Raw genomic sequence first — 23,206 nt, 5'->3', positions numbered from 1 at the left:
GCAAATCAGGGGACTGAGGGTCCCTGGTGAGAACTGGCACCGGCCACCCCGCCCCTGCGTCGGGTCCTTCCCCAAAAGCCAAAGTAAGAGAGAGAAAGGCGTTGGCATTTGGTATAATTTATTAAGTAAACGAAAGAAAAATTCACAAATGTCTCTGAAGACGAATTCTTCCATGATTGCTAAACGGAGAGGTGTTATTGTAATAACATCTGTCGCAAGGGATCATCCAATGAAGGGTCTCAGCGGAGATGAGGGCTCCTGGGTCCAAAGGCGGCGGGAGAGGCAGCCCAGGGTCTTCCCGGCCACTGCGTGCAGGTCCGCGGCCACCAGCCTTGGGACGTCCGGTGGTGTCTCTCCAGGCCAGGAGGAGGGCGATGCTCCGGAAGGGTCCCCGCGGTCAGAGGTCTCGGGTTCCAGGTGTTGGGTCCCCGATGCCGCAAGACCCGCCCAGGGAAGCTTTGCGGGTGGGCGGCAGCTCCAGCTCCTGAGGGCGACTGTGGCTCCTGGCGGGTCGCGGGCGTCGTGTCCGGGGCGGGCGGCCCAGCGCCCAGCCTGCAGGTGCTCTGCGCTCGGGGTCCGTGTTTCGGGCAGTGTGGGTGCAGACACCCGCAGGCGGTAGAAAGTTGTTCCCCATTGAAGTCCTCGTCGTCCGCAGAGAGCTGGCCCAGCGTAGGATAGAAAGGGAGCTGCCATTCCTCAGGGTCCGCTAAGCTCAAGATTTGCAGCATCTCTGGTTCCGGGGACTCCTCTGCGGAATCCCAGGCCTCGCGCATGCAGCGGGGAAAGTTCGGCTCCATCGCTTCAGCCCCTGAGAGGAGGAGAAGTTTTCAGGGATCCCTTCCTTGGGAATTTATACCTTCCCGTCCAACTTTTTAGCTGTCCAACCAGAGGATATTAGGATGGGTGGTTCCGTTTTGTCAGCTTTCAGATTGCTTCAGAAGGCGGGCCCTGAGGAGATTAGGGGAAAATCCAATCATCTTGGATGGAGTTATTCGAAGTTGAATCGATTTTGTTGATTTGACAGAATTAAATTTTTGTTGTTTGGTTGTTTTTTTTTTTAAAAAGAATTACAGGTACAGGGACTCTGCCAAGACGAGCTCTTTGGAAGGTTACTCTTCTATGAAAAGTATCCTATGTGCCTGACACTTTTAGCTAACTGTATGTGCATTGATTCTCAGGGCACTTCTGCTTGGAAAGTACCATCAGATTTTACCCAGATGATCAGAATGAGAAGTTGGCCATCTTTGCATGAAATCACACTGCTGGTCAGACTGACACTCTGATCTTCAATTCTAAGTTAAAATTGCTTCAGACTTTCAGCCAACATGTAGGAGTGGAGGGCTCAAAGTCTAGAGATCTAGATGCAGACAGTTTGGGTAAAAGTTCTGTATATTATTTCTATATGACTCAGCTAGTTACCTAACCTCTCTTATCCTCATGTTTTTACCTGGATGGTAGCTAAAATTTAATGTTTTACAAGGTAACTTTTATGATTAAATTCAATAACAAAGGTCATGTAATTAGATATTCCCAGGCAGAAAATAAGTTGTTCAATTACAATTATTATTATTTTCATTGTCATTCTTAGTGATATTATTATGGATATTAAACATAACATTAATGAATAACAAACTCAAAATGTTGTCCTTCTGTGTGTGTTTAATCTGAATGGATTGTTTTTTCCTTCTTGTGTCAGATCTATAGTGAAATCGTATTCCCTTACCTCCTTCCTGAGATGTTTCAGACATTCTGTTTGCAAACATGTCAGTGCCTCTAAGCCTAGACTTACTTGATCAGTCATTCATCTTCAAATGTAACAAAGTCAGTTAACTTCAGAGTTTTTAACAAGCATGTTTTGACAACCTGCCATGGACAAGCTGCTATGATGGTTTCTACACATACAGAGCTGTAGAACTGGGTCCTGCTTTGGCAGAGCTGAATTTTAAGGGGAGAGCAAAGTCACAGTTAAGAGACCATGAGGACACAGCTAAAACTTGTTCCTTATGGAAGTTGATTCTCTGCCAGGAAGGAAAACTCTAATGTTTAAGATGACTCCCACCAAAGCCAGTGTTTTGCATGAGCTGAGGTAAAAAGAAATGGTATCAATAAAAATGAGAAATAAGGGGACTTCCATGGTGATGCAGTGGTTAAGAATCCACCTGCCAATGCAGGGGACATGTGTTCGAGCCCTGGTCCGGGAAGATCCCACATGCCACGGAGCAACTAAGCCGGTGCACCACAACTACAGAGCCTGCGCTCTAGAGCCCATGAGCCACAGCTACTGAGCCTACGTGCCACAACTACTGAAGTCCGTGTGCCTAGAGCCCGTGCTCCGCAACAAGAGAAACCATTACAGTGAGAAACCCGTGCACCACAGTGAAGAGTAGCCCCTGCTTGCCGCAACTAGAGAAAGCCCGCACACAGCAAGGAAGACCAAATGCAGCCAAAATTAAATTAATTAATTAATTTTTTTTAAAGAAGTAACTTTAAAAAAAAGAGAGAATAAGGAAACAGAGAAAAGAGGGAAGAGAATCAAAACCAAAAATGAGAAATAAGGAAATAAAGAAGATGAAAGTATAGACAATGCAAGAGGCAGAGAGTTGGAAGTTCTGGTCAAGGCAGCCAATAGTGGTAAGTTGAAGGGGTTCATTAGACCAGCACGCAATGGCTGTTACTGACTTGGGGGAATCTAATAAAGATATTCAAGACACAAGGCTCTGCTTGGCTGGGTTTAAGGGAAGGACAACAACACTGTTTCCTTTGAAGGCTCAACATGGTGCTAATAGGCCCTGGTGGTGTAGAACCTTCTCAGAAAGTTGTCTGAACACCAGTGACATTTGGTTTTCCCCACAGAGGTTAGGAGCAGCTAGCCTGTGTTATACATGCAGCAGAAAGAAGCCACTACAGTGAGAACCAGCAATGTGGTCAGACTGCTGATGATCAATATCAGTCACCAACAAAGTGGGGAACAACTGATTTCAGATAAAGTCTACCCATTACATTTAGTTGGGATGTCTTAATACTTCTTTTAATCTGTAGGATTTCCCCAACTCTTCTATTTTTTTTCCTTTTTATTTTTTGAAGAAAAGGGTATGTCAAGTACAATGTCTCACCTATTTTCTTAAAGTTTCATTGATAAACAACCTTTCTGAGCATCAAAAATAGGAAAGTTCCACTGACCGTATAGACCAGCACAGAGCAAACTCATCCTTCAATACTGGGCATGTGAAATAGCAAGATATCTACCAGGTAGCTATTTTCTCAGGACAGGAATGAGGTGATTTCAAGAAGGGAAGGCAGAAAGAATATTTTATAGATTCCACAAATAATCATTGAAATGGATGTGAAATAAAGTAGATGGATTTTAGAATAAAATAAGTCCATTTCTTTTCCCACCTATACCAAAAATAATTTTGGTCTATTATTAGGGAGAAGGGTGCCATGAAAGAATATAGATAGATCTGTGAGAAGAGTTAACAAGGACATGTATAGGCAGGGATTGCCTTCTGGTGAGAGAATCAGGGACAGTCTTAGTGTGGGGAAAATATTCTCAGGGATCCTAACTATATGGTTCAAACAGTGGGTTCCTTTTCCAGCAGGTTGGGATTCCAGTTTTGGGGTGAGGAAGTCTTGCCTATGGATTGTCTTCTTATTGATAATCTTTTTTTTTTTTTTTTTGCGGCACGTGGGCCTCTCACTGTTGTGGCCTCTCCCATTGCAGAGCACAGCCTCCGGACACGCAGGCTCAGAGGCCATGGCTCACGGGCCCAGCTGCTCCACAGCATGTGGGATCTTCCCGGACCGGGGCACGAACCCGTGTCCCCTGCATCGGCAGGCGGACTCCCAACCACTGTGCCACCAGGGAAGCCCTATTGCTAATCTTTTTGCTTTTGAGAAAGAAGTGAAACAAAACGCAGGCTCCTAAGAGGAAAACCACAGTGCTATCTCTCAGGCTTAGCAGCACAATTAGGTGACAGCCGCGGGTCCACATTTTTTAAGGGAGAACTGTGATCTGGAGAGTCTGGGAAACCTGGTTGACACTGTTTAGTGCACAGGGTCAGTAAACATTCTGATTCTCCTTGGAACCATTATTGTGCCCTGTAAGGAAATGAATTCTAAAGAGGTTCATTTTCTATAGTAGGTCATAAGGTACTCTCGGTAATGATAACTTTAAAAAAATTCAATATTTAGTTTAAATTTTTCCCTTCTGCTGTGTAATTTCCTTCAGTTATCCCAATCCTTCGATAAAAACTGGTACAGCTGTTCAACCTTGTGTGATGATACTTGATGGGATTAAAGAATGGGCAGTAGAGGAAATACATCCTGAAACAGAGCAACCTTTTTCTGGAACCAGCTCCCAGACAACAGTGTGCTATTGGTGACCATGTCCTGGCATCCAGGGAGAGACCAGCAGTGATGCAAAATTTTCTTATAGAGGAGCTGGGAATATCCGGGTGGACTGCAGTGGGGACTGTGTGGCTGTATGTCAATCCAGGAAGAGACATGAGAAAATCCCTTTACACATAGACTTGAGACAGGTAACAAGAAATTGGGAGGCAACTTGATGCTTGACATACATATTATGATCAAATTCTAAGTCTCAGTTGCAAATTCCCAAGGTAGGCACTTGTGGATGGAACTGCAGCAGAGCGTTTACATAGGCAAGGCTCTGGAAACCCTGCCCTCTCTCAGCCTAATGGGTGGCTGTGCCTTGGTGCTTTCCCTTCCAACTTGCTTAGAACCACCCTTAGTTGCTACAGTCACAACCTGTCCAGGGCTCAGCCTGGTACATTCAGCCTCTGGGTATCTTTTCAAAGTCATGCCTTCCATGTTACCTCTAAGAGCAGCATAATTTGGAACTGTGCAAATATGACTATCATTTATTTTTAATCTTATATTGGAATATCGCCTGTTAACCACAATTTCTGGCTTGTAGAACTGGAATTCTGGGTCAAGAGTATTCATATATTTTTTTCGAGATTTATTTATTTATTTAGACTGTTCTGGGTCTTCGTTTTGGTGTGCAGCCTCTCGATTGGTGTGTGCAGGTTTCTCTAGTCGCAGCGAGCGGGCTTAGTTGTGGTATGCGGGATGTAGTTCCCTGACCAGGGATCAAACCTTAGGGCCCCCTGCATTGGGAGCTCGGAGTCTTAACCACTGGACCACCAGGGAAGTCCCCAAGGGTATTCATATTGAAATGCTTAATGCCTATTGTCACGTTGGCTTTCCAAAGATGCTTTCAAATTCATTTCTCAAAAGCTGCATTGGGGAGTTACTACTTTATCAATATTAGAACAAATGGAAAAGATTAATACAGACCACTGTGGTAGTCAAAGTTATATGTCATGGTTTCACTTTACATTCCTTTGATCTTAAGGAGCCCTGGTCCGGGTCCCAGCTCCCCTTTCAGCCACAGAACCCCCTATACCACTTCCAGGACGGACCCTACCCACCCAAATCAATCCACAGGCAGAGAATAGGGAAGCACGTTTTAATCATTGCTCATAATTGGAATCAACATAAGAAACATGACAATTCTGAGTACAACTGCAAGAAAGCTCCTTAAGATAGTATGGATTCCGTGAAGAGGGATTTCTAATTGAGAGAGCTGTCAGTAATCCAGGAAAGGAGGGACACATAAGGACTGGTCTGGCCCACAGAGTCCTCCAGGCTCATCCCAGAGCAAGGCGGGGCCCAGGGGAGAAGTCCAGCCAGGCAGGAGGAGGCCTCCACTGGGGTGACTCAGGCTCCAGGCCAGGCCATGGGTTGAAGGGGCGCCGTGGGCCGGACAGAAGGCTGCGACTCCCTTCCTTGCCGAGTTCCACAGGGTTTCAAGCCTCCACAGGGTTTCCGCAGCTTCGGGGTAGGGGATGGGGATCGTCCTGGGCTCCTGGAGGCCATCGGGCCGCGTGTCTGTCGGCCTCCGCTGCTGCGGGCATCTCCTGGCTGTTCAGGCCCGATTGTGCCCTGCGGTGTGTGGCTTCGGCTTCTTCTTGACGGGACTGTCGCTCCACCCCGTGTTAGCCGTTGGCTCCTGGGCTTGTGGGTCTCGCCAACGTTTGTGGCCGCTCTCCGCCTGGGGACGGTGTGCGTGTCCGGGGCAAGCGCGCCGCGGCAGCCCACATGCACAGTAGTGCGCGTCCTCGCAGAACTGGGGGCTTTGGCAGGAGGGGCGGCTCAGCGCAGGGAAGTTATCCAGGGCCCAGGCCCAGGCCCAGGCCTGTTCTCGGTTGAGGCCCGGTGGCATGTGGGGCTCTGGATGCGCCCTCCTCCAGGACGGCTCTTCCCAGGTGTAGTATGCGTGCGGTTCCATGGCTTCAGCCTCCTTCCAGGCCAGACGCGTAGCGGGTCTAAGCAAAGGGGCGAATGATTCAGCTCCATGCTGAGTGTGCCTTTTATAGGGTCTCTCTAGTACAGGAGATCGGAAACCCCCGTCCAGATAAGTGGGGATAGACACTCATGTGCCTTGCAAATTGCCTCGGAGCCTCGTGAGATTAAGGAGAAAACGGCATGTTGCTGGGAGGGGTTTGGAAATTCCGAGCGGTTTTGGTGATGGAGTTAAAGGAGGGGGATGGGAGGAGAGTCAGGTCCCTGGGGAGAGAGGTCCAGTCTTTGTCTTTTCCATTCACTGGGGAAAAAAACTCTCTACTTGTCAGGCAAGGCTGACAAATGTCTAGTAATTTAGCATATTAGAGAGGATTGCCTGGTTTCAGAGTTGAGACTCTGAGATGATAGATTCTTGCCAGGACTAGTTTGGGCATTAGCTGGATCGAGGTTCCAGGTCTTCATGCAGGCATATCAGGAAGGGAAACAAGTAAAGGAGTGATCAGGTTGGGGTGGGAAAAGGAGAGTCCCATGCCTACTTAGAATTGCAATATTCTTATGTTTTTTCTTCACTAGAAGATCTGAATCAAAGGGAGCCGTCATATATACTGTGCTTTTCATACCTAATTCACAAATGCATTGAGTTAATGCCACATTTTCAAGATTTTTTCCTTTCTTTTTCTTTTTTCTTTTTTTGTTATTTGCAGAACTCCTATCCTTTTTTATGTAATTGTGTTCATTCTATTATCAGCAGCTCCTCTTTCTCTCTGCTCTCCCTACTTCTATTGCAATTCTTGCCATTAGAAGCTATTTTCTATGTGTATCAGACTTGTCATATGTGACATACTTTTGTGTACATATGTCTTCAATTCATGTAAGGTTATCCGTTTATTATAAACTAATAACTTAGTTTATTATTTTTCATTCATTTGCATGTTTCTAAGATTGTTATCTGTACATTTCATCTATTGCTTCCAATGCTGCCATGTTAACCTCTGGTGAACCCCTGACACATTTTGCCTATCTGCTGTCCCACAGTGGACAAATACACATTGCCAGTTACCCACCTTCATCACATATGATAGAACCCTCGTGAGAGAACTTCTCTAGGATATATATCCATAAACAGAATTATGTCATTAAAATGCATACACCTAAGTTTATTGAGTATTGCCATATTATCCTTCAGGATGCATGTGACATTGACCCTCCAACGATAATGCGTGAGGATAACGGGATGCACACATTCCTGCAAACATTTGTAATGACCACAGTCTTTTAACATTTCCCAGGGGATTCATGAATCTGAAAAGAGCAGCTCTGGTGCTGGTGGTAAATTCAGTGTTTTTTGGTTTCTGACAGTGTCTATCTTTGGGGGCCACTTTGTGGCTGTTTGGTTCTGGGAGCCATTCCTGAAGTTCAGGCAAAAATCTGTCTTCGTTATTCCATTAAATTCCAAGTTTTTTTTTTCAGTGTAATCATTTTATTAACAAAAGGAACCCATGGTGTTCAGACCAGAGTACAAAATACAATCTTTATTTTTTTTCCCTGTGGGTTAAATTGTTGCAATTTTATAATAAAAATAAAAAGCTTTTCATAGTTAACTTATCGAAAACATAACCCCTGCCTACTGAGTTTCTTATCATGCGAAACAAAAACATGAAAGTAAAGTTCTGCTCATGGAAGGATTCTGTGTGCCAAAAGATGCACATTCTCAATTTCAAAATTTTTGCATCAAAAAGAAAATTTTAAGGCCACTGTTTCTTTGCAAACTAAACAAGAGGAGAATAAACAAGCAAATAGCAGCTAAAATTTTATCTTCATTCCCAAGTATTCTCTGTTCTAATGTAGAGTCTTCAACATTCATCAAATAATTTCTTGGTTACAAAAAGATATAGTTTCAACCTACTTCTTAATAGGTTGAAATAGGTCAGATATAGCAATATCAATTCAATAAGGCAAATCATACCTTTTAGCTATTCTCTTAAGTGCTACAAAAACAGCTTTGTTTTAATTTGGTGGGTGCACTTCATGATTTCTTTTAAAAAGGTGACAAAACAATCCTAGTGAAAGATTCCAGTAAGCAGTTACTTTTCTACATGCAACCAGACAATTAAACTTTCTCTTCCTCCATTCCATTTTGTTTTGTTTATTTCACTTTGTTTTGGCATCATGTAGATAGACAACATCTTGACAAAATGTATAAACTACAACTCAGAGATCAAGAAATAGCTGAAGATGATCTTTTTTTAAAGTAAAAATAAAACAGTTTAGACAGCACATAGCTACAAACACACAAAAGTGAAGCAAAATAAAAGATCACCAAAAAACCAAAGCAGGGAATAAAAATTTGTGACAATTTCAGTACCACAATTATTGGTAAAACAGTTTGCACTGTGATTTTCAACACTGGCTTACAATGAAAGAACAGCTTAAGATGTTTACATGATTACAAAGAAGAGAGGTATATCCAGAAGGGTGAAAAGCATACATTTACCTAATGTTTGTATAAAAATCCCTGATCAAATGTCCAACTAATTTTTACATACAAAATTTAATTTAACCTTAGAACTTTTCTATTTCTAACTGAATATACTGATTGAAAGAAAAGCTAATCATTCGGTTGAATGAAGTACAGTATTCTGCATGGGAAGTACCAGGGTTTCTAGATCAAACACTTAGGACATAGAGAAAACCAAAGTACTGGGCTGGTCCAAAATCTCTACCATGGGAATCCCTACCATCCTTCTACTTAGTGTCCAGAAATGCTCTCAGCTCATAAAACCAATAGATTGAAGTAAAAACAAGTGAACAGGTGACTGTGACTAGGAGAAGAGAGGGGGACAGTAAAAACACTGCTCAGACTTTAAGCAGCAACACAAAATTGTTGGTCTGAATATCCTGAGGTTAAATGGTAATAAAATATTGCACCAAAACAATAAAAAAATCACAGTTTGAACAGAATTACTAAAGAACTGGAATAACAATGTACAACAGAGTGTCATCAGTAGACTTAAGTCTCTTGACAGAAATTAAGCTTATGACTTTTTTTTTTAAATGGTAATTTTGCCTTCTTGGTTTTGTATTTATTTTGAAATACCCTTTGGTATACGCATAGTAACTTTCATCTAGTGCTAAACTTATAGATTTTGCCCTTGGTCCAGTTTCAGGTTTAGGGATAGGAGAGATGAGATTGCTACTGCAAATGAGCAGAAACTCCAAAGAAGACTTCTCAGGCCTAGAGTTTTAAACCGTATCTGATTCTGATAACCCCACTAGAGGTAGGTAAGAAAAGGCCTTTCCCCACCCCTGTGCAGTTTATCAAGGCATCCTAAGGATGCAAGCTTTTTTTTTTTTTTTTAAACCTCTTCTTTTTCTAATATGCTTCTAGGTAAATAAGACATGAGGAAAATCAAACGCGTACCCTACTAAAGTACTTAAAGGGAATAAAAAGTGCAACCTTCAAAAGTACTTAAAGGGAATAAAAAGTGCAACATTTCCCCTTTCAACTGACAAGCCTTTCAAGGAACTCTTTCTTGGTTTCATAATACCTATATAGCCAATTTATAAACTACCTCTTAAACTACGATTAAAAGAGTGAAAACTGTATTACTTCATTAGAACCTCATAAGACCATGACCTCAGAAAAGGATTCTTTTTTTTTTTTTTTTTTTTTTTTTTTTTTGCAGTACACGGGCCTGTCACTGCTGTGGCCTCTCCTGTTGCGGAGCACAGGCTCCGGATGCGCAGGCCCATCGGCCACGGCTTACGGGCCCAGCCACTCCACTGCATGTGGGATCTTCCGGGACTGGGGCACGAACCCGTGTTCCCTTCATCGGCAGGCGGACTCTCAACCACTGCGCCACCAGGGAAGCCCAGAAGAGGATTCTTTTAAGGACTTCAGTCCTATGGAATATGAAGACCCTGACACCGGAGGGTGTCGCTTTGTAGAGTGGGCCCGTTTCCTTTCCATGTACCCACAACCGTGTGCTGCTATTTCTCCAAAAGCGAGTCTCCTCCCAGTGTGTCCATACCACCTTAAAGCTTAGGATACATCTGTGCCACTTCGAGAAACCTTTGTAAAGATACGCTCGCATAGTGTTTCCACTATTTACAGGCACTTTCTCTTGGGCCAGCACAGGCACCCCTCCACTTACTCTGTCACCATCGGGACTTCCATTACATTCTGTGACTTTTCACATCTTCGTCCCATTGTTCAAAGGGGACACAAGACCACATCACAAACTTGTGCAACAATCCTGTTGGCCCACTGGAAAGTTCACTCTTGCTTTAATTTCTATCACCTCAGTCTTGATGTTCATTTATGTTTATGTGCCGGAGTCCAGCTCCAGCGAGTCCAGGGATACCCGAGGGATGGATAGCGTCGGCGAAGGAAATAATTCTATTACACTTCTTAAAGTATCAGCATTGCATGTTTCTCTTTCTCATGTCTTTATTCTTCGTTCTTCTTCTATTGTTTACAATCACAGGTTTATATATTGTAGTTGATTACATTACCAGGTACGTGGCCAAACAATCTTCGCACAATCCAACCTCAAATGTTCTATAAAGATTTAAAAAAAAATCCCCTGGTTTCTAGATGTCCTATTAAAATATTTCCCCAAGTTCCCATTAATCACAGGTTGTTTCTTAGTAACCAAGCCAAGCAGTTATATGATTATTTCAATTGTAAAAGTTGGAGCTACTTGTTCCTATTTCTCTTCTTTCATGGGCAACCTTTTACAATGGTTCCATGAAAATATTTACAATGTACCTGCATGCTCTTTCTCGTTGTTTCCTTCAACTGAGACAGTGTTTTCTCCCTATCCTGGCAACCAATTCTGCTCTAGTCATTTGCTTTTCTATAATTAATCTTCCTTTATAATAGAACCATAAATTTCCTATGTCATCAGGAACTCTGGCCCATGGCCATAACTCCATACTAGAGGGTGTTTTTCATAAAAACATCCCCTTAGTTCCAGGCTCTTAATTCTTTACCCATTTCCCCGGGGCTTTAGTGGGTACTTCCCATTCTGTGGTAGTTTCAGGAGGGGGAGTCCTAGAGGAATTTTTCTTTCACGTGGAGCAACATCCCCCCAAAATTGCCCCTGTATGTAAATTTATTATCATAAAACATAACAACGGAGCTGTAGTCCACCTTCCTGGCACGGCGCTGCCTTGCAGTTTCGCCTTCCGTTGCTCATGACTTTGTCATGGTGCAATGGCTCCAGGATGGCTTCCGACATTTATGTTAAGCTAATCTTCCCTCCCTCTTCCCCAAAAAGGCAGGGGGAAAGAACTGACATTCTAATTTGATGATGAACACAGTGATTTCTGAAATATGTTCAGAGAATGAAGGAAACAGGCTGGGTGTCTTCTGTCACTAGGATGTGGATCAACCTCTGAATAAAGAGTCAGAGGCTGAAATCTGCATTCCTGAGTGCAGGCAAACAGAGTACAGCATGACTCGCCCTCCCAGTTAGAGGGCTGAGGGTAAGGAGGAATGTGTCTAGAGAATTCTTCCTCCGATACCATGCCTGCGCAGTTTGGTGGTGCTTCAGGCTGTTCTCGCAGAGTCAGTGTCAACCAGCTCATATCCATAATGAACTGGCTGGCAATGCTGGAGCTCCTGCTGCCCAAACCATTGTATGGGACCTTGCCAGGCACTCAGGGCACCTCAAGCATCATTTTTTTAGCAGCAGGAATGTGAATATACACAGCTAAGGAGTAGTCCACTCGGATGATGCAGCACAGCGTCCCTTGCTGAAGATCTTGAGGGTCTTCCCGTTCCAGGTGTCGGTGCTCCCGGAGGCGATGTGGTTCCCGCGCACGTTGGCCACATACGTCTGCGTCTGGAAAATGGCAGCTTTGGGAACAATCAGACGAGAGGAACAATTCCCTATTTCTGCGTAGACTGGAGTAGCTTCTCCATTACAGTATCCCTTTCTTTCAGTTTTGGCACTCAGCGAGACTGGACCAGAGGTGAAAAACCAACAGCCAACCATCTTCTGTTGAGTTTTCAATACAGGGGTTAGTAATGCTGGTGGGTTGACATCGATGTGACTGACGACCTGGAGTCCCCGCTTAACCCTCTGATCAGGTCGTTCCCAAACCGTGCTCACACAGTACTGAGCACTTGCATATCTCCAGGTGAATGAGGTTACCAAAGGTTCCGATGGACTTTGAAAGCTGAATGGGAATTCATGTTTTCTAGGCTGTAGTAAGAGGATGCCGTCACCGGCCGGGGGCTCGCGCAGGCTCAGGCGCACGGTCAGGTTCTCCATCCCTGAGGCGGCGGCGGGGTCCGCGGCGCCGGCGCTCCGGCCCCAGGCGGCGGTGGCGCGGCCCTGGGCCTCCAGGCGCTGCGCGCGCAGGGTCACCGGCTCGGCAGCCTCCAGCAGCACGTGCCCAGCCACAGCCTCGCCGCTCGAGTCGCAGCCCTTGCGCCTGTCCTCGCACAGCGGCCCTCGGAGCCCACCCCCGCCGCGGACCCCGCCTCGCCGTCCATCCTACCGGGCGACGCCGCCGCGCCAAGGAGGTCGGCGCCGGCGCGGAGCCGGGGTCTTGAGCAGAGCGGCGCCGCTGTCACAGACGCCACCCGCACGCCGAGGGCCACCGCGGCCGCTGAGCGGGGCCCGGTGGAGGCCCCCACAAGTTATTTTTTTTATCCCCTAATAAATTATTTTATGCTTAAACTGTTTGAGTTATTCCATTTCTGTTCCTAAAAACCACAAAAAGAAATACAACAGGGACATCACAGTCAACATTATACTTATTACAATCTTTTTCTTTTAGAAATCTTAGAAGAATGAATCTAGATGTCCTTAAGAACATATGTAAATGTTCACATTTTTCTTTCGCTCTTCAGGATGTTTTGAGAATGGTTGTTTTATATTCATCATGGTTTTTAGATAAGCCCATAAAGTTAAAAGATCAAAATTCTCCCTCAATATTTTATCTTGAAGTTTTACATCTTTCCTTCCTTACATGTCCTTCCATCACGAATTAAATAAACCATTCTAATAAAGACATTTGAATGTCTTTTGTATGTGTTAACCTTTTTAACACAGGGCTCCTGGGACAGGAGCAAGGAGCTTCTCTAATCCCTGCTGGGCATTGAAGTAGCCCAGAGACTGGGGCATCTGGAGTCTCGTGGTGAGGGGCTGAGCCTAGTGGTAGAGTGAGTGTGGAGGGTTGAAAGAACCCTGAAACTAAAAACCAAAGTGCAGCTCCTTAGCTAGACCAAGAGGGAAAATTATCTGCGAAAAAGACTTCATGCTTAATCTGGCTCCTTCCTCACCCTAATCACACTCCCAAGACTTAAAGGCTGACTTTGCTTGAGACCAAGAAATAGAGTTCCTTTGCCATTAGCCTTCTGGAAACACCTCACTCTGCCCACTGCCCACCATAGGGAGGGAAAGTTTTTCTCTAAGTCCATGCTAGTCTCACCTACGGGTCACTAAGGATGGGAGTTTCTCCTGACCATTCTCCCGCCCAGTTATTTGAAACAAACCATTAAACAGCAGGGCACATGCAATAGAGCTCACAGAGGAAAAGAAGATGTCACTTAGGATACCAAATGTCATGGAGTGTCACTTTCAAGAGGAAATTTTAAACACTGTGACTGTGTCCTGCTGGCACTCCCTGGGTGGCTCTTCTCTCCTGCTTGCTTTACTGAAGCAGGATAACTTGTGGCTCCCTGACCCCTGTAGAGGCCCACTTGGCAAGGAACTATGGGCAGCTCCTAAACTGTGTCAGCAAGGAACTTCATCCCAAACAGGTAAAATTCAGTTGTACAGTTTTGTTGAAAGCAAAATACCAATCATCTTGCATAAATTTCTTTTTTTTTTTTTGTGACCGCCTGGAGGGGTGGGATAGGGAGGGAGGGTGGGAGGGAGGGAGACGCAAGAGGGAAGGGATATGGGAACAGATGTATATGTATAACTGATTCGCTTTGTTATAAAGCAGAAACTAACACACCATTGTGAAGCAATTATACTCCAATTAAAAAAACATAAATTTCTTTTTTTAGAGTTTATTTAACGAGGTTCACATTCCTATAAATGAAAAAATACAGAAATTAAAACAATAGCATGTATCTTTCATCTTGTTATACAAATTCAGAAGACATTGTACATTGATTTTACCAATGATCTTCACATTGCAGGGTAATACGCATTTCATAAACTGCCAATGGGACTGTACTTAGTGAGGGACTCAGCGCAAATCTCGGGGCTCCTGGCAGCCCTGGGTCTTCTGGGCCACTGCACCTCGGATCCGCTGCCACCAGCCTTGGGACGTGCGGCGGGTCCCGGGGGCAGGAGCCGGGCGACGCTCCACAGGGTCCCCGCCGTCAGCGTTCTCGGGCTCCGCTCGTCCGTCCGGGAAGCGGTGCCACCCGCCGAGGGAGGCTGTGGGGGCGGCGGCCGCCTCTCCTGGGGCGCCTCTGGGTCCGGGTGGGTCGCGGGCGTCTGGTCCGGGGCCGGTGGCTCTGCGTCCCGTCGCGAGGGCTTCGGCCTCCAGCAAAGTGTCCGTTTCGCGAACGGTCCCAGCGCAGAAGCCCGCCGCAGGGACTGGGAAGCATTTCCCAGTCGAAGTCTGGGCCGTCCCAGGAGAGCTCGCACGGGGCTGGGTAGAAAGGGAGCGTCCAGGGCGCAGAGTCGGCTGAGCTCGGGGCTGGCGGCGTCTGGGGCCCCGGCGCTCACACCCGGGAAAGGGCTGCGCCATCGCGTGGGTCTCACACCGGGCGATACCGAGTGTCTGGGATTCGGAAGCCCCCAGCCCGCGAGTTTTTATGCTCTTCTGACCTCCTGACCAGATAGGGGGAGTTTGGGTCTTGACATTAATCCTACAAGATAATTGCATCAGAAGACCTGATAATATTAATACAAAACCCAATCATCTTGGATAAAATTATTCATGGTCAAATCTCTTCATGATAGATGGGATTAGGGTTGAAAAGGAAAAGTACTAGTACACCCGAGGGGGAAAAAACTGTTTGGGGGCACAATGGGGTGAAGAAGGCCCCAAATCATACTGCTAGTGTTGGAACAGACTTGGAAACCCAGATCTCCAAGCAAAGGAATGCTTGTAGGGGTGGGGGAATGCCACAGGAAGATTTGTGATGTAAAGGAGCGCCAAGGGTGGTGACCTAAGTCTCAAATTGGACTTTCTGACTTTCCCAGTTTTTCCTCTCCTAGTGAATTGCTCACTTCAAAGAAGTTCAAATTGTGTTTGGACCAGAGTCACGACAAGAAGCTCCAGAAAATGAACTGCCTGGGTGCAGCGGCAGTTCCACCCCTCTCTGTATGAGTGACCCTCAGCAGATTATCTCCTCTCTCTAGGCCTCCTTTTGTCACCTCTGAAATGAAAAGCAAATAAACAAGGCAGCTTTCGTGAATGCATTCAATAATAAAAATGAATATTTAGGATTACCTGGCAGAAATTAACGTGCTTAAGTATTATTATCAATATCATCATGGATAGAATGATAATGAGAACAAATGTTAAACACTGCCTTTTGAGGGGAGGTTTTTTTTCCCTCTAAATGGATTTTTTTCCTTAACATAACATATCCATAGTGTATTGCATTGTAATATATCCTTCTTCATCTGTGTCAACCTGTTGACAAAAGCATCAGTGGCTACATTATTGATGTCCTTGACTAGGCATTTATTTTACTGTGATAAAGTACAGTCATTCCCAACACTTAGGAAGCACATTTTGAGGTCCTTCCATGTTCCAGGTGCTGTGATTGGAGCCACACACAAAAAGATGAAAATCTGGCTACAGCTTTCAGTCCTTACATCTTAGTGAGAGAGCGAAGCGGCAGTCAAGAGACCATTCAGAATACAGCCGAGTCCATGAGCATTGCCGTAGCTGATTTGCTGACCTGAAAGAAACGTTCTAAATGTGATGCCTCCCTTCAAAGCCAGATTTTTATTGCTTGCGTAACTGCAGGGAGGAGGGAAGAGCATGCTAAAATAATAAATGATAAATAACAAAACACAAAAATCAAACAACAGGACAGTAAAGATGGCAGGTGATTGAAAGCTCAACTAGTTGCAAGGTTTACGAGGGCAATTTAGGAAACTCACAGCTGAGGTGAAGATTCCCACAAAGATACCCAGAATAGAAGAGCTCTGCCTGAGTGGATGGAGGTCGAGGCCAGCTCAGAATTGTTTGAACCCAGTCACAGCTGAAATTCAAGGAGGAGGGGAGGCACCGCAAGCAAGTGATGTGGGTGCACAGGGAGGAAGTCACTTTGGTGAGATCCAGCAGTGGGGTCCGTCTGCAGATGCTCAGCATCAATCACCAACAAGCTGCACAATATATGACTATAATAGCAGGGCAGGAACAAAGAGGTCTTTTGGCCCCCATAGTTGAGTGTGCAACATCTCCCTTTGGATTATCTAAAGCTCTGAAGTTCAGACAGAATACTGATGCATAATAACACCATCACATTCATATTAGAATTAGTTTACCCCTTTGCCTGGCAGAAAGTGTCTGATCTGCATAGCGGTCTGACAGCTTTCCTTCATTCTTTTTTTCCTTTCATAGGTATTACTCTTCAATAAACAGTTGCATGCCTAACTCCGTCCCTGTATCCTCTAGAACCTGACCAGAGAGAGTGTTTAAATAAATTCTACTCATTATTTTATTTGATATTCAAGTGTTGTTATCTTTGGTCAATGACAGCCCTGTAATCTCACTCTTTTTTCTTTGGTGGCATATGATCTCATAGTCTTTTACAGTTTCCTTGTTTTCTGGTGCAATGAATTGTCCCAGGTGCAGCTTTTACTTTCCTTGCCCCAGACCAGCAATCAGTCTTTTCTCCAAGGAGACTAGGTTCCTTTCATTGGTAACTGGTATGTGAAAACCACAATTTTTAAATTGATGTGCTCAATACTATTTTGTTGATAATTGCACCTAGTACTTTCAAGTAGATAAATCTAAAAAGCACAATTTTTTAAGAAAAAAATCATGAATTTATTCTTACCTTCAAATTTAAAGTTACAGATTGCTTTGAGCATAGAAGAACTCCAGGGTAAGAAAATATAGAAACTATTAGAGAAGCTTCCGGGTAAGAATCATGCTTCAGTATAAGCTTCCTTTTATGAATTATGTAGAAAAATTAAACAATGGGACAACAGTTGCTAAAAGTATGTCATTGTTGTATGCCCTGGAAATAATGACAGCACACTCTCCAAAATGGGATGACAATCGTAGTATATAGAAAGAAGTATTTCTATACCATGAAGGACACATGGGTAAAACTGATTGATGACAACAAGGAAAAGAAATTTTCAAAGTCTAAAATTCACAAGTTATTACATCTATATACATATAACCTCTGCAAATTAAATGATAAGGCAGGAAACCCAAAGGAAAATGTTCAGAAGATATGAATAGGTAATTCACAAAAGAATAGTATAATACAAGGACTTCCCTGGTGATCCAGTAGGTAAGACTCCGCTCCCAGTGCTGGGGACGCAGGTTCGATCCCTGGTCAGGGAACTAGATCCCACATGCACGCCTGCAACTAAGAGTCCACATGCTGCAACTAAGAAGTCCACACGCTGCAATGAAGATCCTGCGTGCCTCAACTGAGACCCGGCACAGCCAAAATAAATAAATAAATATTAAAAATAATAATAACATAACACAAATTGGCTAAAGAGTGTGTGAAGAGAGGCTCAAAATCATTATAGATAAATAAATGTTAGCTTTTTCTGCTGCACAGCACTTGTGGCCTCTTTCAATTTTGAAGACAGCATAGGACACTCTTGACAATAGTACTACAACCCATTTAGTCAGTGACTCAGAAGGCTCTGAATGCTGAATGGGGCCCAGAGGAAGAGAGGGATCATGTCCAAAGGAGGACAAGGCAGCAGAAAAAGCCAACTTGCCACTTAGGCCTTATGACTCAATATATCCAATACTGGGCACCAAGTGACTATGCATACGTTTATTAGATCCACTAAGCCATAAAGTTGAGCAGCATCCATTATATGCTGCATTCAGAATTGAGCTTCCACCACTTTAAATTCTCCCTGGCAGTTTATAGCATATATTAGTTCCCTGCACCTGCTGTAACAAATTACCACTAACTGGGTCACTTAAAACAACAGAAATTTATTCTGTCTTAGTTCTGGAGGCTAAAAGTCTGAAATCAAGGTGTCAGCAGTAATTACCCCCTCTGAAAGCTCTAGGGGAGAAATCTTTCTTTGTCTCTTGCAGTTTCTGGTGGCTGTCAGCATCCCGTGACTTATGGCTGCACTACTCCAATTTCTGCCACCATGGTCCATTGCTTCCACCTCTGTGTCAAAACCTCTCACTGCCTCACTCCTAAAAGGGCACTAGTCATTGGGTTTGAGACCCAGCTGGATAGTCCAGGACAATCTCCTCATCTCAAGATCCTTAATTTAATTATACTTGCAAAGACTTTTCCCAAATAAGGTTAATTTCATAGGTTATGGGGATTAGGACAAGGACGTATCTTTTGGGAGGCGACCATTCAACCCACTACAAGCACTATGTCATATCTTTATGTAAACAATTTCTTCTGTGTATTTTCTTTAAAAGGAACATCAAATAAACACATCTGTCTATTCCTATAATATTCAGAATCCAGGCAGGTGACAGAAACCACACCAGTTATTTGAGCAGAAATTAAAATATAGAATTGGAAACTAGGTAGAAAGCTATCAATTATGTAAGCAAAAGACTAGAAAGAGAAATCTAAGATATCACAGAGATAGCAACTGCACGGGCAGCTGGGGAAACAGAAGCAAGAGACTGGATTATTAAACTTTGAAGTGTAAAGAACAGGTGTTGCTGAGCTGAACCCAGACTGGGGAGGCAGGGGCAGCACTGGGCTGCCGCTATTTCTCTGAGCTCACAGGGGCTGTGTGGCTGGGACCCAGATCTTTGATGAGAGGGTGAGCTGATGTGGTGTTTCCAGGGGGACAACATGAAGCTATATGTTAGGAAAAACAGCAGATTGGGTTCAGCTGTTGCTTTGAAAAGGCTAACTACACCTTTAGAGAGAAAAATGCTGCTTTGTGGGAACCAACAGGAAATCTTCAGGAAGCAGCCAGGAAGAAGCAAGTGCTTTCTCTTTCCTCCAGCCTAGCCGTCTCCCTCCAACTTCTTACGAACAGGCAACCTACTCTGGAGCTAGGTGACAAAGCGGAAATGTGACTTGCAGAGTCCCAGCTCAGTATTACAATACAAGAGCACAGAAAAGTGGGTTTGGGGTCCAGAGGAAAATACTTTAATAACTCACATATTTCCACACGTCAATTTCATTAATTCCCTGAAGGCTACTCCATATTATCCTACAAATTGATCTTGGCAGGAAAAGGTAGATGAGGAATTGTGCAAAAAGTAAAGAGACGGCTCCATTTTCCAATCCATAAATTTTTTAAATATATATTTTTTAATTAATTTATTTTTGGCTGCGTTGGGTCTTCACTGCTGCGCGCAGGCTTTCTCTAGTTGCGGGGAGCGGGGGCTACTCTTCGTTGCAGTGCGCAGGCTTCTCATTGTGGTGGCTTGTTGCGGAGCACGGGCTCTAGAGCTCAGGCTCAGTAGTTGTGGTGCACGGGCTTAGTTGCTCCGTGACATGTGGGATCTTCCCGGACCAGGGCTCAAACCCATGTCCCCTGCATTGGCAGGTGGATTCTTAACCACTGCACCACCAGAGAAGCCCAAATCCATAAATTTTTTAAAACACCATTTTTTTTAATCTAGAAAATTCAAACCAATCTATATATGGACAGAAGCAGGTCAGTGGTAGCCTGGGGGAGGGAGCAGGGGACAGTGTGGAGGGAGTACAAAATGGCACAAGACAACTTGACTGTGGTGATAATTTCACAAATTGTACACCTTAAATTATATACTGTAAATTATACACTTTATATGTATGCATTATGGTGTCAATTACACCTCAGTAAAGCTTTAAAAAAAAACTCATCCAGTTTTCTACCTTGTCAGGACTTCAAAAGCAGGGGGTAACACTACTGGGCATATACCCTGAGAAAGCCATAATTCAAAAAGAGTCATGTACCAAAATGTGCATTGCAGCTCTATTTACAATAGCCAGGAGATGGAAGCAACCTAAGTGTCCATCATCAGATGAATGGATAAAGAAGATGTGGCACATATATACAATGGAATATTACTCACCCATAAAAAGAAACAAAATTGAGTTATTTGTAGTGAGGTGGATGGACCTAGAGTGTGTCATACGGAGTGACGTAAGTCAGAAAGAGAAAAACAAATATAGTATGCTAACACATATATATGGACTCTAAAAAAAAAAAAGAAAAGGTTCTGAAGAACCTAGGGGCAAGATGGGAATAAAGACACAGACCTACTAGAGAATGGACTTGAGCATATGGGGAGGGGGAAGGGTAAGCTGGGACAAAGTGAGAGAGTGGCATGGACATATATACACTACCAAATGTAAAGTAGATAGCTAGTGGGAAGCAGCCTCATAGCACTGGGAAATCAGCTCGGTGCTTTGTGACCACCTAGAGGGGTGGGATAGGGAGGGTGGGAGGGAGGGAGATGCAGGAGGGAAGAGATATGGGGATATATGTATATGTATAACTGATTCACTTTGTTATAAAGCAGAAACTGACACACCAGTGTAGAGCAATTATACTCCAGTAAAGACGTTAAAAAAAAAAAAGCAGGGGGCAAGGGGTAGGGAGGGCAGTGGGGCTTCTCAAAATGGAAGGAGGCAGAAAGGGGAATAGGAGATAGTGCAAGGGGAAGAAAATCAAAAAGTAGTGTTTGGCTCCCAGAAAATTCTAGAGGCCCCAGATCATGGAATTTTCCCCCAAAGTCTTAAGTCAACCCTTCCCCCTTCCCACTCCCTCCACAACTCGCACATACACCAACACCCTCCCTCCCGCACAGGGGCTTCTGCAGGCACTTCACATAAAAATGACCACCCTGGAGCACCAACCCCTCAGCCTCAGCTCTTGGAAAGAGGAACTCTGACATCCTGCTCAACAGGAACACAAAGAATCTAGAAAGTCCAGGGAATCACCTTTCTACATTTGGAAGGAAATCACCAGGTCCAGGCCACACTGGAGAGAAGGATAGTATAAGAGGGACACGAAGACTAGGAGGTGGGGATAATGGGGGGCCATTGCGAAGGCTCCCTGCCCACTGGGAGAGAAGAGCACCCATTCCAGGGCAACAGTAGGCTTTAGGTCCAGGGGTTTGGGAGGGAGTGGGAGTGCCAGAGAAGACTGGACATTGGTTACATGCAGAGAGACTGTAAGGCTTTTTAAAATTTTATTTTAACATATGGAGAGTCAGGGCATGTCTCACAGATGGTGGTGTTTATATTCTATGAGATACTGAGGCTTCCATATTGTGCAGAGTTGTTTTAAGTCTCAATGTTGTGTTCCATGGGTCCGTCGGTCTATCCCTTATAAGGCATTTGTTTCACTGACTCTCTCTTCTGTGACAGTGGACTCGAGTGTATCTGTGAGAGGCAGAGACAAATGATGAGGAGAATAAGGGAGAAGTGGGGCTCATTTTAAACACATCTGCATTTATGCCACACCCCTCAAAGGCCACAACGGTCTTGGTTTTAGACTTGGAAAAGATGACGATGGTGCGGAGGCTCAGAGCTGTCAGAGCAGGGGAATCTAGGGAGAAAAATAAGTTGGAAGAAAGAAGAAAAGTGAGAGGGAAGGAAACTTTGGGTCAAAAATCCTGTAGAATTGAGAGGGAATCGAAACTGCGATGCAGACGTAAAGTTTTGTCTGCTAGAGTCGCCCCTTCCAAAACCAACGGTCACCAAAATTCATTTGCAAAAGTTAAGCAAAACAAAAACTGAAACAAAAAAGCCCAGACAGTTTAGATCTGGGTCCCTGCCAGAAGATCTGCTCTGTCCACTTTCTATGTCGTGTTCGTTTTGCACCCCTGCAAGCAGGGGAATAGCGCTGACTGGATAAGGGCTCCTGTCCTGCACCTCAGTTGAGGGACTTCATCTCAGCCCACCCTCCCAGTGCTGGGCCTGACGATTCCTGCTGACTGACTCAATTATTTGGGGAGGTTTGAGGGGAGGAGATGAACTGTGGGTGGTTTCAATAGTCCAGCCAGTTTCAGCCTTTGTTAACCTCCAGGCTGGAAGGGGGCTGGGGCCCCCTCAGGCTGGAAGAAAAGCAGTGGGGACTTTGCCGCCCACTCACCATAGCGGGCAACAGCACGCCAGGCTCTACCGTGACACTGTGGTTCAGGGGCAAACCTAGAACCTGCAGTGGCCTATAAGTCTGCACCCTTGGTCTGAGAGGATGGATCAACGTTACCGTTTTAAATTCAGCCACCAGGGGGCGGTGCTGCTTTCTTCAAAAAACATTTTTGTTTTGTTTTGTTTTTCTTCCCCCAGTTTTTTTGAGATATAATTGACATATCATATTGTGTAAGTTCAAGGTGTACAATGTGTTGATTTAATACACTTATATATTGTGAAATAATGACTACTGTAGCATTAGTTAACACCTTCATCACCTCACATAATCATTTCTTTTTCTGATGAGAGTATTTATCTACTCTCTTTGCAACTTTAAAGTATACAATGCAGTATTGTTGACCATAGTTTCCATGCTGTACATTAGATCCCCCAGAACTTATTCATCTTCTAACTGGAGTTTGTGCCCTTTGAGATCTCTCCATTTCCCCTGCACCCCAGCCCTGGCAACTATCATTCTACTCTCTGTTTCTACGAGTTCAGCTTTTTTAGACCCCACCTGTGAGGGTATTTGTGAGACTGTACGGTATTTGTCTTTCTCTGTCTGACTTATTTCAGTTAGCATAATGCCCTCAAGGCCCATCCATGTTGTTGCAAATGGAAGGA

General features: G+C 44.5%; 1 protein-coding gene and 1 pseudogene across 2 annotated transcripts; both read right to left on the bottom strand.

The window, feature by feature from the left end:
* Positions 1–239: 239 nt before the first annotated feature.
* ANXA2R (annexin A2 receptor) lies at positions 240–797 on the bottom strand (the record flags this gene model as incomplete). The annotated part of the gene is made up of 1 exon (XM_079701611.1): positions 240–797. The coding sequence occupies one exon, from the start codon at positions 795–797 to the stop codon at positions 240–242; it is 558 nt and encodes a 185-aa protein (XP_079557737.1).
* Positions 798–11,669: 10,872 nt separating this feature from the next.
* On the bottom strand, positions 11,670–12,832 carry LOC307052833 (arrestin domain-containing protein 4-like; annotated as a pseudogene). The gene has a single exon. The product of its transcript is annotated as an arrestin domain-containing protein 4-like (transcript).
* Positions 12,833–23,206: the final 10,374 nt, after the last annotated feature.

The sequence above is a fragment of the Hyperoodon ampullatus genome (genome assembly GCF_949752795.1).
Source record: "Hyperoodon ampullatus genome assembly, chromosome: 4".
Lineage (NCBI taxonomy): Eukaryota > Metazoa > Chordata > Mammalia > Artiodactyla > Ziphiidae > Hyperoodon > Hyperoodon ampullatus.
Note: the sequence above shows the minus strand (reverse complement) of the source record. Positions and strands in the feature narration are given on the sequence as shown.